Genomic DNA, 18,230 nt, shown 5'->3' with positions numbered 1-18,230 from the left:
AACATATAAATTCCATATGACAGGTTTTTCATAGTGACGTGTCAAAACACAATGAAAAGCTCGTTCACCAAACTACTAGTTTACTCCTGCTCAAAACACAGATGTAAGAAAATCTATGCATTTTATAGTAACTTGGTCCCAATTGATTGGTGGTAGCATTATGACGTGCCTTTAGAATTTGCAATATAGTGAGCAGAGGTCAGCTTTTTGTACTGTAGTGCTGCTACCTGATGACATTTAATGTTAGGCCATAAATGTTAGTCGTAGTATATTTTAAAGGAGGCAGTTTTTAAAGACTAGTTTTATATACCGTACAAACTGTAATTAGACCAGAGACAACTATTGTTTCAGGGTTGTTACTGTATTCATAGGGGTGGAACTGACCCCTATTGCCAAGGGGTAATATCCAATCATATTAACCATAATACTTTTAGAACCATACTACGGTATGGTGAGTATCTCCAATAGTGTACTCAAGGTTAAGCTTTACATTCAGTCATCTACAGTACTATATATCCATTATGTTACACATTAGATAAATGAATAATGACCCTACAATAAATGTTTTAAGACATGCTAAAATACACAATGGATGTATCTATGTGGGCTTTACCAATTATGTTACAGGTAAATAATCCATTGGTGTAGAACTGTACGTTTTGAGTGATGTGCTTCATGACAGTTTCTTATTCATCATATCCTGTGTGATGTCACTTTCATTTGTGCTGATATACAGTTAGGGAAAAAAGTATTTGATCCCCTGCTGATTTGGTACGTTTGCTCACTGACAAAGAAATGATCAGTCTATAATTTTAATGGTAGGTTTATTTGAACAGTGAGAGACAGAATAACAGCAAAAAAATCCAGAAAAACGCATGGCATAAATGTTATAAATTGATTTGCATTTTAATCTGGGAAATAAGTATTTGACCCCCTCTCAATCAGAAAGATGTCTGGCTCCCAGTTGTCTATTATACAGGTAACGAGCTGAGATTAGGAGCACACTCTTAAAGGGAGTGCTCCTAATCTCAGCTTGTTACCTGTATAAAAGACACCTGTCCACAGAAGCAATCAATCAATCAGATTCCAAACTCTCCACCATGGCAAAGACCAAAGAGCTCTCCAAGGATGTCAGGGACAAGATTGTAGACCTACACAAGGCTGGAATGGGCTACAAGACCATCGCCAAGCAGCTTGGTGAGAAGGTGACAACAGTTGGTGCGATTATTCGCAAATGGAAGAAACACAAAATAACTGTCAAACTCCCTCGGCCTGGAGCTCCATGCAAGATCTCACCTCGTGGAGTTGTAATGATCATGAGAACAGTGAGGAATCAGCCCAGAACTACACGGGAGGATCTTGTCAATGATCTCAAGGCAGCTGGGACCATAGTCACCAAGAAAACAATTGGTAACACACTATGCCGTGAAGGACTGAAATCCTGCAGCGCCCGCAAGGTCCCCCTGCTCAAGAAAGCACATATACAGGGCCGTCTGAAGTTTGCCAATGAACATCTGAATGATTCAGAGGAGAACTGGGTGAAAGTGTTGTGGTCAGATGAGACCAAAATCGAGCTCTTTGGCATCAACTCAACTCGCCGTGTTTAGAGCAGGAGGAATGCTGCCTATGACCCCAAGAACACCATCCCCACCATCAAACATGGAGGTGGAAACATTATGCTTTGGGGGTGTTTTTCTGCTAAGGGGACAGGACAACTTCACCGCATCAAAGGGACGATGGACGGGGCCATGTACCGTCAAATCTTGGGTGAGAACCTCCTTCCCTCAGCCAGGGCATTGAAAATGGGTCGTGGATGGGTATTCCAGCATGACAATGACCCAAAACACACGGCCAAGGCAACAAAGGAGTGGCTCAATGAGAAGCACATAAAGGTCCTGGAGTGGCCCATAGAAAATCTGTGGAGGGAGCTGAAGGTTCGAGTTGCCAAACGTCAGCCTCGAAACCTTAATGACTTGGAGAAGATCTGCAAAGAGGAGTGGAACAAAATCCCTCCTGAGATGTGTGCAAACCTGGTGGCCAACTACAAGACACGTCTGACCTCTGTGATTGCCAACAAGGATTTTGCCACCAAGTACTAAGTCATGTTTTGCAGAGGGGTCAAATACTTATTTCCCTCATTAAAATGCTAATCAATTGATAACATTTTTGACATGCGTTTTTCTGGATTTTTTTGTTGTTATTCTGTCTCTCACTGTTCAAATAAGCCTACCATTAAAATTATAGACTGATCATGTCTTTGTCAGTGGGCAAACGTACAAAATCAGCAGGGGATCAAATACTTTTTTCCCTCACTGTATATCCTCACGTTCTTTCTTTCAAAACTGATTACATCACTTAATTGAAAAGACAATAGTGAAGTTCTGAATTAGCATACAGTAATGTAATTAGATGGGAAATGAGAAATCCAATAAGTGTATGAATCCATCCAGGAGAGAAGATGACAAATGCATTATGAAAGGCTGAGATGTGTGTGTGTGCGTGTGTGCGTGTGTGCGTGTGTGTGTGTGTGTGTGTGTGTGTGTGTGTGTGTGTGTGTGTGTGTGTGTGTGTGTGTGTGTGTGTGCTATTTGCTTCTCTGTATGTCTAGAGGTTTGTTTGTTTGTTTGTTTAAAGTTTTTTTAACTAGGCACGTCAGTTAAGAACAAATTGTTATTATCAATGATGGCCTACCAAGAGGCAACAGGCCTCCTGCGGGGAAGGGGAGGCCTGTTGTAGGACAAAACACACATCACGACAAGAGCGACACCACAACACTACATAAAGAGAGACCTAAGACAACAACACAGCATGGCAGCAACACATGACAACACAACATGGTAACATCACAACATGACAACAACACGGTAGCAACACAACATGGCAGCAGGTGAAGGGCACATACCATTGTCATATCCTGTTTTCAACAGGAAATGCAGGTTCTTACACCTTTTCTGTTGCCCCTCTCTCAGTGAGGTGGGAAGCATATGTTCCTATGCTGGTGAATCATCTTACACAGTAACTATCAGTAACACCACTTATATGCGTCTGGCTTCTACAATACACAACATATTCTGGCCATCTTGCAGTACAGGCACTAACTGCCGGGTCCTCCTGCTCACTAGGGCTTTGTGAGTACACTACACCATCCCTGCCAATGGATTTCATCCATCCACCTCTACAAGATCAGAACAGGAAGAGACATTTGACCGAAGTCTCATTGGGGAGAACCCAGAACAATGGATAAGTCAATCTTAATGTGTGTATGATTACCCCCAGCTTCACTCTTTGGCAGGAGGGCCAACGGCAGGAAGATGGTGCAATCAGTTGGAGAATGGTCCCTTTAATGGGATTGGAGTATTTAAAATATACTATGTACTTTGCAGATAAGGGGACTGTTTATCCTGTTAATGTGTCACTTTAAATACATTAGGCCCTTTTTGGCTGGCTGCCTCCCTAATCCCGAATAGCATGAGACAAACCATTTATAGATCCGCACATAAATTAGAGTGGCATTGTTTTGGGTAATGAAACTCATTTTCCTTGTAAGAATAGGGTTTTGGTTGAAACGAAATGATATTACGACTCAATTGCGTATTAAATCCCTTAATTTGGGGGCACTTTGGGTTTTACAGCATTGTTAAGGTGCGGGGGCTTATTATTGGATGTAAAACAGTGGTGACCTTGGGCTACTGGTGCTAGAGGCAGAGAGATGACTTAGGAGGAGTTTGTGTGTTCTCTATAGAGGAGAGATATACATAGGGCTCAATGCAGCACGGCAGCAGCGGTAGATAGCAGGCCACTATTAGTTTACTTCTATGTACTCTCTCACAACAAACTCCTAAAGGTCAGTCAGTTCTACTATAAAAATAACACCCCCCTGTTCTATAATTCATGGGCCTCTATGCACTTGTCTACCTCTACATTTTAGTGTTTATTATATAAATGGGAAAGGATCAAGAACCCAGGATCTGTTGTAACATGGTTGTAACCTATCAAAAAACATTTAAGGGTATGTTTTATTTTTATGAATATATTATCATATAATTTGGTTTCTCTCGTCCAGTTTTATACAACAAGGCCATAAACTTAGTTAATGTGTACGTCCTATCTCGGACATCCTCTGTAAAGCTCTGCTACCTAGGTTACGTCATAAAGCACCTATTTTATAGTATAAGTCTGATGGTCCCTTATGGAGTGAACCTTTTTATAAGCAGAGTCTGAAATGTGATTGGTTTCTGCTGGAGGCGGTGGGCACTGCCCTGGCTAGCTGTTGGCTTGCTGCTGGCTCTGTGATTGAGCACAGTTTGAGTTGGCGTGGGTGTTGGGGTACAGATGGACCTTTGGTCCCAATGGTACAACTGATTGTTAATACCTGATTCTCACCGGACCCTTCCCTAGCCCCTGGAGAAGTCCTAGACACTGGTAGAATCCAATTATCCCACAGTACCTCCTCTTTTCTATTTGAAGTGATTGCTGTCCGTTGTACCTCATCAGCAATAGCAGCACAGCCCGAATAACATTCTGTGGCATAGGGCAGACATATTTCAGCATAATTATGTATTGGAGAAATCCCACTGTCGGTGTTGCAGTAGTGATGCAGCAGTACATTACTAAGATGATTAGGGTCAAGCAGTTTTAAAAATTCATCTGTGGAGATGGCAGATGGTGATGTTGTGCAAGTGGTACAGAGGTCACGACCAGGTCATCGACTAGGAAGTGATGAGTCGTCAAAATTGGAGACCGCTGTGCTGACTGTGTTGAGCAGTGCAGCAGGCAGTGCAGAGACAGCTGTCACAGCACAAGAAGCCCTCAAAGACCCCTCTGACTGGGAGAGACACCTGGTGACAGATCTTTTTGTCGGGGAGACAGAGGGTAATTTTGACTGCCTTTGTGCAATGCTCATGTCATATGACCATGTCATGTAAGGGAATATGACTTTGTCATATAATATCATTTTATGGTATATTGTATTCATCCTGATTTCATTTGCCTGTGCTGTAGATTTAGCTTGAACATACCAAATTATTACCTCCATGAATCTTTGTATTTGCTGCTTGTCTCTCTTTTAATTTAGTTTAACTACCACCAAGCTAATGCAAAATGTAGTGAAATTACTAGTTGAACTACATGTAGTTCAGTACTCCCCAACACTGGAAGTGCGGCACGGCAGCCTTTCAATAATGCGTATTTGCCTAAATATCCGATATCTCACGTCAACTCGTTTGGAAATGGTAATTGGTAAATACTTAACAGGTATTAGCATTTTCTGAATGGGAGTCGTGACAACCCCCCATTTGGTGACTGATAAAATATGTATTTGTACGAGCTTATTCATTTTTTTCCCTTATACAGTATGTGGGGACAGTTTTTTGTGTGTTGAAAGTAGACTTTACTCTCAATACTTAGTTTCAAAAGTGAGGCCATTCAGAGTGGACATTAGAAATGTCTAAAACCTAAACACAGTGAGATGTGTTTGGTATGTGTAATGAATCAGGGAATAGGCTCTGACAGTACTGATGAGGCACTGACTGATATATTTAGATAGATCTAAAAGGTTATGGAAGTCTATCATTATTCTCGCTTATGAATTATTAAACGTGCAGCTGCCCAAAATATTGTGACGGGCATGGCAGGCTGAGGTGCTAGGCTAGGCAGCAGCGTTATCGGAAGGCTCGCTGGCTGGCTGGCTGGCTCGCCATTCCACATGGTTAATGACAAGCAGCAAAGTGCCTTTAGGGTGCCAGCTTTCATCAGGGTAAGCATACGACACGGCCTTGTTACTGAGCTGACAAACTGTCACGGCACTGTCAGCCCACACAGTTACTTACACCATTTTTTTTTTATTTCACCTTTATTTAACCAGGTAAACCAGTTGAGAACAGGTTCTCATTTACAACTGCGACCTGGCCAAGATAAAGCAAAGCAGTGCAATAAAAACAACACAGAGTTACATATGGGGTAAAAAAACATAAAGTCAAAAATACAACAGAAAATATATATACAGTGTGTGCAAATGTAGCAAGTTATGGAGGTAAGGCAATACATAGGCTATAGTGCAGAATAATTACAATAGTATTAACACTGGAATGCTAGATGTGCAAGAGATTATGTGCAAATAGAGATACTGGGGTGCAAAAGAGCAAAATAAATAACAATATAGGGATGAGGTAGTTGGGTGGGCTAATTTCAGATGGGCTGTGTACAGGTGCAGTGATCGGTAAGGTGCTCTGACAACTGATGCTTAAAGTTATTGAGGGAGATAAGAGTCTCCAGCTTCAGAGATTTTTGCAATTCATTCCAGTCATTGGCAGCAGAGAACTGGAAGGAATGGCGGCCAAAGGAGGTGTTGGCTTTGGGAATGACCAGTGAGATATACCTGCTGGAGCGCAGACCATGCAGCTATGATCACCTTAAACTGATGCGAACAACCTTTGGGGAGGACGTGTGTGCGTATGTACGTGTGTGTGTGTAGGTCACAAAAATCTCCTTGTTTTGTGTGTCTCACTCCATTTGTATCTGTGTGCATCTGTCTTGTCTGTGTGTGTCTATTACCATGACCTCAGCTTTACAAAGATAATTAAACACATTGTTTTACAGCATCTGGGCTACCGGTATTCATTTTTCTAAAGAGAGAGATGAATAATCATTATAACCTTCACAAGCATTCTTCAAAATCTACCTCAGCTACAACACTGGGTGCTTCCTTAGTTGCTGGCACACTGGTTTGTATTCTGATGTGAAAAAAAATGTCAATTGCCGTTATGAACACTGATCAAGGTAAAGGTCACATTTATGAATGATAACTAACACATTTCAACATTCTAACAAAACAAAGGTCAGCCTGCTGACATTAACTGAATGCTGTGTTCAATGATTTCTAATGGTAGTGTGGACGAGGAGGACTTTAGCCATGTAGGTCAGAGTAGCTTTGGTGTTATTCTGCATCCCAGTATTTCACACCCTAGAGAGAAGTGGGTTATTCACAGCTCACTAGACAACACTCTTTGTATCTATTATCATAAACTGTTGCATTGTTCATTTTTAGAGGGAACAGATTGTTCACTGGCATCTAAAGTAAAAAGCATATTGGTGGAGATTAAATCAGTTCTCATTTTCAGAGGTACTTATTATTTCACAGTGCAATTTTCATTCTTACAATGGAAACAAACTAGTACAACAGGGTGCTTCATTTGAAAAGTAGCTTCAATGAAAGTCAGTTTAAAATAATACATGTGTATTTGTCCATTCTTCCTTCATAATGAAATCTTGCATGTTTAATCTCTTCAAAATGCCCAACATGGTGGACTAACATGAGCGAAAATGAAAATCAATGGCTGAATACAATATAACATATACTGTACGTACAGTCATTGCAGCTCTGATTGGGTACTGTGCATTGAGCCACTTTGGGTACACAGCCCTGGTAAGTGGTATACTGACAGTGAGTGTTCAATAGATTTCACTCAGGGTCATCTGGGCTACCTTCAGATGCATCAGCCTAGAATAACAGGGCTTTATCAAGGATTTGGACTAGCTCCAAACAATCCCGTCCACTCTGTTCTGTAAGCTTAGTGAGATCACAAGTGGGTAAACTGAAAAAAGGCGTTACTCTAAACACAGTTTAAGTCTTTGTTTGAATTATTTTGTTCTTCGCATCAAGTAGCAATAGATTTTACTGTAACCTTGGTAACTATTGGTAACTTGGTCGGGATTGATGTGATAAGGCACTCACCTCACTCTTGAGAAGAGAGTTCTGATGGTTAAACCGTTTCTCTTTCTCATTCCCTTTGTGTAAAGTCAGCCATGCTTCTCCCCTGCTCTCTGGGGCTTGTGTAATGGCTGCAATGACACGCCTCAGGATTGTCCTTGCTCTCTGCTGGGTAGACATGCCATCCCCGACGCCCTTGCTGGGAGTTTTCATGCTTCAACCGCGTCTTCCCACACACATGCATGCAAACGCACCAACATGCATGCATGCACACACACACACACGCACGCACGCACGCACGCACGCACACACGCACACACACACACACACACACACACACACACACACACACACACACACACACACACACACACACACACACACACACACACACACACACACACACACACACACACACACACACACACACACACACACACACACACACACACACACACACACACACACACACACAGCCTCTGTATCCTGCTAACATCTGAATGTTTGCCCAATAACAACACTCATGGCAGGCTTTTGACTTTTTATGGTGTCCACCCAAGGCTCTAAAGTCAGCAAATGATTACCAGCCAAAGTGGCTCTGTTATATCTGTCCCCCTCTATTCATTTAAAATGGCTGCCTCTGATGAGTGCCACCTCTTTGCTAGACCTGCAAACCAGAGGACATCCTCTTTCAAGGTCAATAGCCAAATCTCAAAATATGACAAGCTGCAGATTACACACTGCGATGTGCTTTCAATGGGTGCTTGAAATTTCACAGCCTACTAATTTTAATCCTACTACAGCACAGTCAGCATCCATTTATGAGAGGGAAAGATGCTGAAAGCGAACTTTCTGGAAGCTTTTGCAAAGTTTTCCACCTGATTGTCCCATGAGGAGCCAAAAATGTAGATCACGGTACAATAATACAGTGGTTAGCATATATTACGTAATTCATAATTTATCCTACTGTATATTATTCACTCTGGATTATGTGGTTGTTTTAGTGTTCTTGGTAGATGATCATACTGCCCTTGTTAATTAAGTTCTAATGCAGTGAGGGCACACAGAAATAGAAAATGAACAACTTGTCCACAAATCTGTCAAAGAATCTGGACTCTTTAGTGAGGTGTCAGAGAGCATCCCTTACCATACTGTACCATATCAAGTCACTCTGCCTCTCCCCCTGCCGTTGAAGCCCTAGTGCTCCTGATGTATGTTTATGCCCTGTACTGGAAGGGCAGTGGCAGTGATGAGGGCAGCTCACAGAGCACTCCTCTCCTGCCGTGTCCACTGACCCAGAGTCAGTAAGTTAATGACCAGCGCCACTGAAAGCCATTCCTCATTCTGTACTCACCACTGGTCTGGGAGCAGCTCCCGTCCCCCTGTCCCTGCCCTTGTCACCAACCCATGACAAATATTGTATCAAGCACATAGCTCCCAGAGGCTGTCTCAGTACCCAGCAACCACAGAGCCCCAGTAGTCGATAGCATCACAGTCCTTTGCTTTGATCCCTATCTGGCCAACTTGGCTATTTTCCTCCCAGTATTTTTTTTTTTTTCTCACATCAACGTGCCCGCTAAATCCAATCTCACTCGGCTTTGTTGACATTTTTCAAGGTTGCCTCTTCTTTTTGATTTGTTTCCCTGTGCCTTCTTTCCTTTTTTAATTGATCCACTTCCCCTCTGGTGTCGTAGCTCTTTATGCTAATGCCGATGGCCTGTTCACGCTAATGTATTCATTAGGTTTACAGGACTTTTGATGATTTGTGCAGATAGCAAGAGGACAGAGTGCAGTGAGGCAACATTTTCAAATCAAATCAAATCAAATTGTATTGGCCACATGCGCTGAATACAACAGGTGCAGACATTACAGTGAAATGCTTACTTACAGCCCTTAACCAACAGTGCATTTATTTTTTATAAAAAAGTCAAATAAAACAACAACATAAAAGTGTTGAGAAAAAAAGAGCAGAAGTAAAATAAAATAACAGTAGGGAGGCTATATATACAGGGGTTTACCGGTGCAGAATCAATGTGCGGGGGCACCGGCTAGTTGAGGTAGTTGAAGTAATATGTACATGTGGGTAGAGTTAAAGTGACTATAGATAAATAATTAACAGAGAAGCAGCAGCGTAAAAAGATGGGGTGGGGGGGCAGTGCAAATAGTCCGGGTAGCCATGATTAGCTGTTCAGGAGTCTTATGGCTTGGGGGTAGAAGCTGTTGAGAAGTCTTTTGGACCTAGACTTGGCACTCCGGTAACGCTTGCCATGCGGTAGCAGAGAGAACAGTCTATGACTAGGGTGGCTGGAGTCTTTGACAATTTTGAGGGCCTTCCTCTGACACCGCCTGGTATTGAGGTCCTGGATGGCAGGAAGCTTGGCCCCAGTGATGTACTGGGCCGTACGCACTACCCTCTGTAGTGCCTTGCGGTCAGGGGGCAAGCAGTTGCCATACCAAGCGGTGATGCAACCAGTCAGGATGCTCTCGATGGTGCAGCTGTAGAATTTTTTGAGGATCTGAGGACCCATGCCGAATCTTTTCAGTCTCCTGAGGGGGAATAGGCTTTGTCGTGCCCTCTTCACGACTGTCTTGGTGTGTTTGGACCATGATAGTTTGTTGGTGATGTGGACACCAATGAACTTGAAGCTCTCAACCTGTTCCACTACAGCCCCGTCGATGAGAATGGGGGCATGCTCAATCCTCTTTTTTTTTTCCTGTAGTCCACAATCATCTCCTTTGTCTTGGTCACGTTGAGGGAGAGGTTGTTATCCTGGCACAACACGGCCAGGTCTCTGACCTCCTCCCTATAGGCTGTCTCATCGTTGTCGGTGATCAGGCCTACCACTGCCATGCAGTCATGGGTGAACAGGGAGTACAGGAGGGGACTGAGCACGCACCCCTGAGGGGCCCCCGTGTTGAGGATCAGTGTGGCAGATGTGTTGTTACCTACCCTTACCACCTGGGGGCGGCCCGTCAGGAAGTCCAGGATCCAGTTGCAGAGGGAGGTGTTTAGTCCCAGGATCCTTAGCTTAGTGATGAGCTTTGAGGGCACTATGGTGTTGAATGCTGAGCTGTAGTCAATGAATAGCATTCTCACGTAGGTGTTCCTCATGTCCAGGTGGGAAAGGGCAGTGTGGAGTGCAATAGAGATTGCATCATCTGTGGATCTGTTGGAGCGGTATGCAAATTGGAGTGGGTCTAGGGTTTCTGGGATAATGGTGTTGATGTGAGCCATGACCAGCCTTTCAAAGCACTTCATGGCTACAGACGTCAGTGCTACGGGTCGGTAGTCATTTAGGCAGGTTATCTTAGTGTACTTGGGCACGGGGGCTATGGTGGTCTGCTTGAAACATGTTGGTATTACAGACTCAGTCAGGGACATGTTGAAAATGTCAGTGAAGACACTTGCCAGTTGGTCAGCACATGCTCGGAGTACACGTCCTGGTAATCCGTCTGACCCTGCGGCCTTGTGAATGTTGACCTGCTTAAAAGTCTTACTCACATCGGCTACGGAGAGCATGATCACATAGTCATCCGGAACAGCTGGTGCTCTCATGCATGCTTCAGTGTTGCTTGCCTCGAAGCGAGCATAGAAGTGGTTTAGCTCGTCTGGTAGGCTTGTGTCACTGGGAAGCTCGCGGCTGTGCTTCCCTTTGTAGTCTGTAATAGTTTTCAAGCCCTGCCACATCCGGCGAGCGTCAGAGCCGGTGTAGTACGATTCAATCTTAGTCCTGTATTGACTTTTTGCCTGTTTGATGGTTCGTCGGAGGGCATAGCGGGATTTCTTATAAGCATCCGGGTTAGAGTCCCGCTCCTTGAAAGCGGCAGCTCTACCCTTTAGCTCAGTGCGGATGTTTCCTATAATCCATGGCTTCTGGTTGGGGTATGTACGTACGGTCACTGTGGGGACGACATCATCGATGCACTTATTGATGAAGCCAGTGACTGATGTGGTGTACTCCTCAATGCTATCTGAAGAATCCCGGAACATGTTCCAGTCTGTGCTAGCAAAACAGTCCTGTAGCTTAGCATCTGCATCATCTGACCACTTTTTTATTAACCGAGTCACTGGTGCTTCCTGCTTTAGTTTTTGCTTATAAGCAGGAATCAGGAGGATAGAGTTATGGTCAGATTTGCCAAATGGAGGGCGAGGGTGAACTTTGTATGCGTCTCTGTGTGTGGAGTAAAGGTGGTCTAGAGTTTTTTTTTCCTCTGGTTGCACATTTAACATGCTGGTAGAAATTAGGTAGAACGGATTTAAGTTTCCCTGCATTAAAGTCCCCGGCCTTTGTGGTGGTAAATAGACAGCTATGAAAAATATAGATTAAAACTCTCTTGGTAAATAGTGTGGTCTACAGCTTATCATAAGATACTCTACCTCAGGCGAGCAAAACCTCGAGACTTCCTTAGTATTTGATTTTGTGCACCAGCTGTTGTTTACAAATATACACAGACCGCCACCCCTTGTCTTACCGGAGTCAGCCGTTCTATCCTGCCGATGTAGCGTATTGCCCGCTCGCTGTATGTTATCCATGTCGTCGTTCAGCCACGACTCGGTGAAACATAAGATATTACAGTTTTTAATGTCCCGTTGGTAAGATAACCGTAATCTTAGGTCATCCAATTTATTTTCCAATGATTGAAGATTGGCTAATAGGATTGATGGAAGAGGCAGTTTACTCGCTCGCCGTCGGATCCTTACAAGGCACCCCGACCTACGACAACGATATCTCTGTCTCTTCCTCATGCGAATGACAGGGATTTGGGCCTTGTCGGGTGTCTGTAGGATATCCTTCGCGGCCGCCTCGTTGAAGAAATATTATTTGTCCAATACGAGGTGAGTAATCGCTGTCCTGATATCCAGAAGCTCTTTTTGGTTATAAGAGACGATGGCAGAAACATTATGTACAAAATAAATTACAAATAATGCGGAAAAACACACATAATAGTACAATTGGTTAGAGGGCTGTAAAACGGCAGCCATCTTCTCCGGCGCCATTTCGTCACTGCTATTGACAATAAAATGGAATCCTAGGTGACGGTTAAGGAGCGGAATGACATACCTATTGTCCTATCCCCATTTGTTAGGACGCTACTGATTTTAAGTGTGCTCATACAAACAAGTAGCATGAATGCAAAAGTCTAAGCTATCTACCATATTGATTCATTTTGTTTGTTAGGCCCATGGCATTTTATTTGCCTAGAGGTTTGGAATATCACTTTTGGATTAAAGACAGAGTTTTGACTTATTGCTTTGGAAGCAGTCATCATTATACATACAGTGGGGAGAACAAGTATTTGATACACTGCCGATTTTTCAGGTTTTCCTACTTACAAAGCATGTAGAGGTCTGTAATTTTTATCATAGGTACACTTCAACTGTGAGAGACGGAATCTAAAACAAAAATCCAGAAAATCACATTGTATGATTTTTAAGTAATTAATTTGCATTTTATTGCATGACATAAGTATTTGATACATCAGAAAAGCAGAACTTAATATTTGGTACAGAAACCTTTGTTTGCAATTACAGAGATCATACGTTTCCTGTAGGTCTTGACCAGGTTTGCACACACTGCAGCAGGGATTTTGGCCCACTCCTCCATACAGACCTTCTCCAGATCCTTCAGGTTTTGGGGCTGTCGCTGGGCAATACGGTCTTTCAGCTCCCTCCAAAGATTTTCTATTGGGTTCAGGTCTGGAGACTGGCTAGGCCACTCCAGGACCTTGAGGTGCTTCTTACGGGGCCACTCCTTAGTTGCCCTGGCTGTGTGTTTCGGGTCGTTGTCATGCCGGAAGACCCAGCCACGACCCATCTTCAATGCTCTTACTGAGTGAAGGAGGTTGTTGGCCAAGATCTCACGATACATGGCCCCATCCAACCTCCCCTCAATACGGTGCAGTCGTCCTGTCCCCTTTGCAGAAAAGCATCCCCAAAGAATGATGTTTCCACCTCCACGCTTCACGGTTGGGATGGTGTTCTTGGGATTGTACTCATCCTTCTTCTTCCTCCAAACACGGCGAGTGGAGTTTAGACCAAAAAGCTCTATTTTTGTCTCATCAGACCACATGACCTTTTCCCATTCCTCCTCTGGATCATCCAGATGGTCATTGGTAAACTTCAGACGGGCCTGGACATGAGCTGGCTTGAGCAGGGTGACCTTGCGTGCGCTGCAGGATTTTAATCCATGACGGCGTAGTGTGTTACTAATGGTTTTCTTTGAGACTGTGGTCCCAGCTCTCTTCAGGTCATTGACCAGGTCCTGCCGTGTAGTTCTGGGCTGATCCCTCACCTTCCTCATGATCATTGATGCCCCACGAGGTGAGATCTTGCATGGAGCCCCAGACCGAGGGTGATTGACCGTCATCTTGAACTTCTTCCATTTTCTAATAAATGCGCCAACAGTTGTTGCCTTCTCACCAAGCTGCCTGCCTATTGTCCTGTAGCCCATCCCAGCCTTGTGCAGGTCTTCAATTTTATCCCTGATGTCGTTACACAGCTCTCTGGTCTTGGCCATTGTGGAGAGGTTGGAGTCTGTTTGATTGAGTGTGTGGACAGGTGTCTTTTATACAGGTAACGAGTTCAAACAGGTGCAGTTAATACAGGTAATGAGTGGAGAACAGGAGGGCTTCTTAAAGAAAAACTAACAGGTCTGTGAGAGACGGAATTCTTACTGGTTGGTAGGTGATCAAATACTTATGTCATGCAATAAAATGCAAATTAATTACTTAAAAATCATACAATGTGATTTTCTGGATTTTTGTTTTAGATTCCGTCTCTCACAGTTGAAGTGTACATATGATAAAAATTACAGACCTCTACATGCTTTGTAAGTAGGAAAACCTGCAAAATCGGCAGTGTATCAAATACTTGTTCTCCCCACTGTATATCATATAAACTGCTTGGTAATTCAATTCAGTTCCCAAATACCTCTCATTTTTCCACATAGTGTATGATTGCACAGAAGTCTTAACTCTGTAGCCTTTTTCCTCCTTTAAGACTGTCTGTTGATACAGCTACCTCTAGGGGAGCAGCCGAGTCTTGACCTTAAGAGAGAGCAAACACTTCACTGGAATGTTAATGCAAACTTATCACAGACTTCTGAGTCACCCCTGAACCTTCACTTCACTTTCCCCACAGTTGCATGTTCCTCTCACAGACACAGATAAACACACACACACATAAGTGCACACACTTATTCACGTACACACACACACACACACACACACACACACACACACACACACACACACACACACACACACACACGCACAGGCACAAGCACACACACACACAGTGCCAATTGTTTATTTCACAAAATCTCTCTTTCTCTCTCTCTCTTTCTATCTGTAGCGATGTCAGGTACTGGGGCAGACATATCTCAGGTGCATTGGAAGCAGCAGTGGTTGGAGAACGGGACATTGTATTTCCACGTGTCCATGAGCACCTCTGAGCAGCTGATGCAGACCACCCAGCCCACGGCCCGGGAGCCTGCTCACGTCCCGCACGAACACATGCACCTGCTGCACATCTCTGTTATGGTAAGAAACACATACACACACATGCATGTTCACACACACACACATCCTCTAACAACAGCTTTGTGATAGAAACACCAACAGATGGGCACACATTTCACACACCTCCTTTGTTTTTCTGGAAACATAGACATACCAATAAACCCTCTCAAACACTCAAACATGTACACCTTTACACATCTATTACCCATCTGTTCACCTGCCTCTGCATGCTCCACAACTGCTCTCCGATAGGTCGTTATCAATAAAACGTCACAATACGGTGCACCGCGTTCGATTTGGCTGCTGGGGGGCAATTGACAACTAGATGCAGTTTTCAAAGGATTGTTAAATAAATATAACTATTTGGTTTTAATATCATCACCTCTTGAAAAGCATAGTAAGAACTACACATTTCAGATTATTCCACATTTATCATCAGATTTATTCAGCAAGTAACTGCATGCTTTTCATGATCAGTAAACATAATTGATCATGTATTTTCAGACACGTGAGGGTAGCCTATCAATTTGGCATGTAGCTAGCTAGCTAAGCAAACAACATGTGTCATTTAGCTTGCTTCATCAGAGATTGGGCTTTTGGAAAGAGCTTGACATCGGCTAGTCCTCGTCCTGGAAAAGTTGTCAGTCGGACTACTGTCATCACCACTATAGATAGCAAGCAAATATAGCCATTTAGTTTATCCCCTGAAAGTTAGCTTGCTAACTAGCCATATTGACGTGATCTGTTATTAGCTAGCTAGCTGGCCAATTTGACATGTATCAGCAGCAACCGTGATTAAACACTCTTAAAAACAATGTTGAAAAGGGGATAATGTTCGAGAAAAAAGTACATTAGGTCTACTTACCACTATGTTTAGCCAACTGCACAAAGTCTCTACCGGTAGCTTGCAAAGTAAACATTATCAGCTAACAGTACATTGGCAAATGCACCCTTCTGCTGCTTGACAGGCAGAGCCCACAAAGGATGGGACATTAACCTAAACCACTCATACTTGTCAGGTATAGTTCACTTTTATTTTATATCACTCATATATCCAATTCATGGTGGCCAGTATTGAGAGATATTGTGAGGCTACCCTCACGTATCTGAAATTACATGATCAATTGATGTTTACTGATCATGAAATGCATGCAGTTAATTTCTGTATAACTCTGATGATAGAGATACATTTGCGCAATAGTTTTGCATGGAATAATCAGAAATGTGTAGTTCTGACTATGCTCTTCAAGAGGTGATGATATTACAACCAAATAGTTAACATTTATTTAACAATCCCTTGAAAACGGCACACCGTTGTCAATGGTTTTAGCAGCGCTGGGGATCTCCTTGCCCGCCAGCAGGCAAATCGAACGCTCTACACCTCATTGTGACATTTTATTAATAACAACATATACACCTACACACATCTCTCTTCTTCAGTCCATTACACACCTCCCCACTGGTACTTCCTTACAAGTATTCTCTCCATTCAACTATCTCCTCTCACACCTCTACAGACCCCTCTCTTCACTTCTCTCTTTTTGCTCTCCTCTTTCTCACGTCTCACTCCTCTCCTCTCTTTCTTTCTTACATTATCTCTATTCCTCGCTCCAGACATCTCTTCTCATCTCTCCAACTTAATCACCTCTCAATACACTCCTCTTTTCTTTGCCCCTTTTGCCCCCTCTCTCTACCTCCACCCCATCCTCACATCTCTTCACATCCCCTTCTCTCTGACTCTCTCTTTCTCTCCCGTTCCCCCTTGTCACCCCTCTATCTCTCCTTTTTTCTTTGCCTCTTGACTCGCTGTCAGGTGAATTGCTGTATCATGTCCATCATTCATCCATGCTCTCTGATGCAAATCTCTCACCCACCCTCAATGTGTCCCTCTGCTGACTAGCACTGTTTCAGGGCCTAAACATTCGCAGGCTCTACTGATATCACTCCACTGAGTGACGAGCAAGAGGTTATTCTGGGCCAGCTGGTTGTGCGATCTAAAGCGGGTTCAAGCTCAGAGCAGACCTTATTTCATGCTTTCAGTCACCCCTCTTGGTTTTCTTTTGATACTTCCACTCAGACTTGATGTGAATGGCAGCATGTGTGTTTATCCGTACGGAATCTCATCATCTGTGAAATTGGGGAAGGATATTGAATAGGAAGGAAGGGGGAGGAAGTAGATCCGTCTGGGATCAGGAAACAAGGTGTATGCATCTGGCCTCGGGGCCCATGATGTCTCCTGGCTCTTTGCATCATTAAGTGTAATTCTGTCAGTTCTGTGACAGGTTCAAGTCTGAGTGCTCTATTCTTTTGACATTGAGCTCTCGGTTTCTCTCTCCCCTCATTCCTCCTACGTTCAGACTCTCCATCACACATGTGGGAATGACATCTTATTGACATGGAACTCTGACAACCTTATGAATTGTGCAGTTTATTCTGATTTGTTTAGATCATAATGTGTCCATATTATTGAAATTTCAATTGCTCTATTAATATATATATATGTTAATTTAACAAGTTACAATGTGGGTCTTAGTGTCACGTTCGTTGAGTACAGGATTGGACCAGGGTGCAGTGTGGTATGCGTACATGTTCGTTTATTGAATAAACACCGAACAAAAGCGACGTGACGTGACGTGACGTGACGTTCTAAAGGCTAACATCAAACAAGCCAAACACACAGAAACAAGATCCCACAAAACAGGTAGGCAACATGGCTGCCTAAGTATGATCCCCAATCAAAGACAACGATCGACAGCTGCCTCTGATTGGGAACCACACCCGGCCAACATAGATCTACAATATCTAGATCATACACATAGAAATTCACACCCTGACCAAATCAACTAGAAAACCGGGCTCTCAAGGCCAGGGCGTGACACTTAGAGTTTTTCCCCATTAAATCAATAGTTGTCTTCTGAACTTCAAATATAGCAAATATATAATTGACATAAACCACTAAATCCTCAATGGTAGGGTATTTCATGTGCAGCACTTATTGAGT

The 18,230-nt window shown here is 43.3% G+C and overlaps 1 protein-coding gene across 1 annotated transcript in view; it reads left to right on the top strand.

Annotated features, from left to right (window-relative positions):
- Positions 1-18,230, top strand: part of LOC121541685 (astrotactin-2-like) — a 532,790-nt gene that overhangs the window by 65,578 nt on the left and 448,982 nt on the right. Inside the window, exon 2 of the mRNA XM_041850922.2 lies at positions 15,063-15,250. Within this exon, the coding sequence (XP_041706856.1) occupies positions 15,063-15,250 (188 nt within the window). The remainder of the gene's footprint in view (positions 1-15,062; positions 15,251-18,230) is intronic.

The sequence above is a fragment of the Coregonus clupeaformis genome, chromosome 27 (assembly GCF_020615455.1).
Source record: "Coregonus clupeaformis isolate EN_2021a chromosome 27, ASM2061545v1, whole genome shotgun sequence".
NCBI lineage: Eukaryota > Metazoa > Chordata > Actinopteri > Salmoniformes > Salmonidae > Coregonus > Coregonus clupeaformis.
The sequence above is the reverse complement of the archived record's forward strand: the minus strand, read 5'-3'. Positions and strand labels throughout refer to the sequence as shown.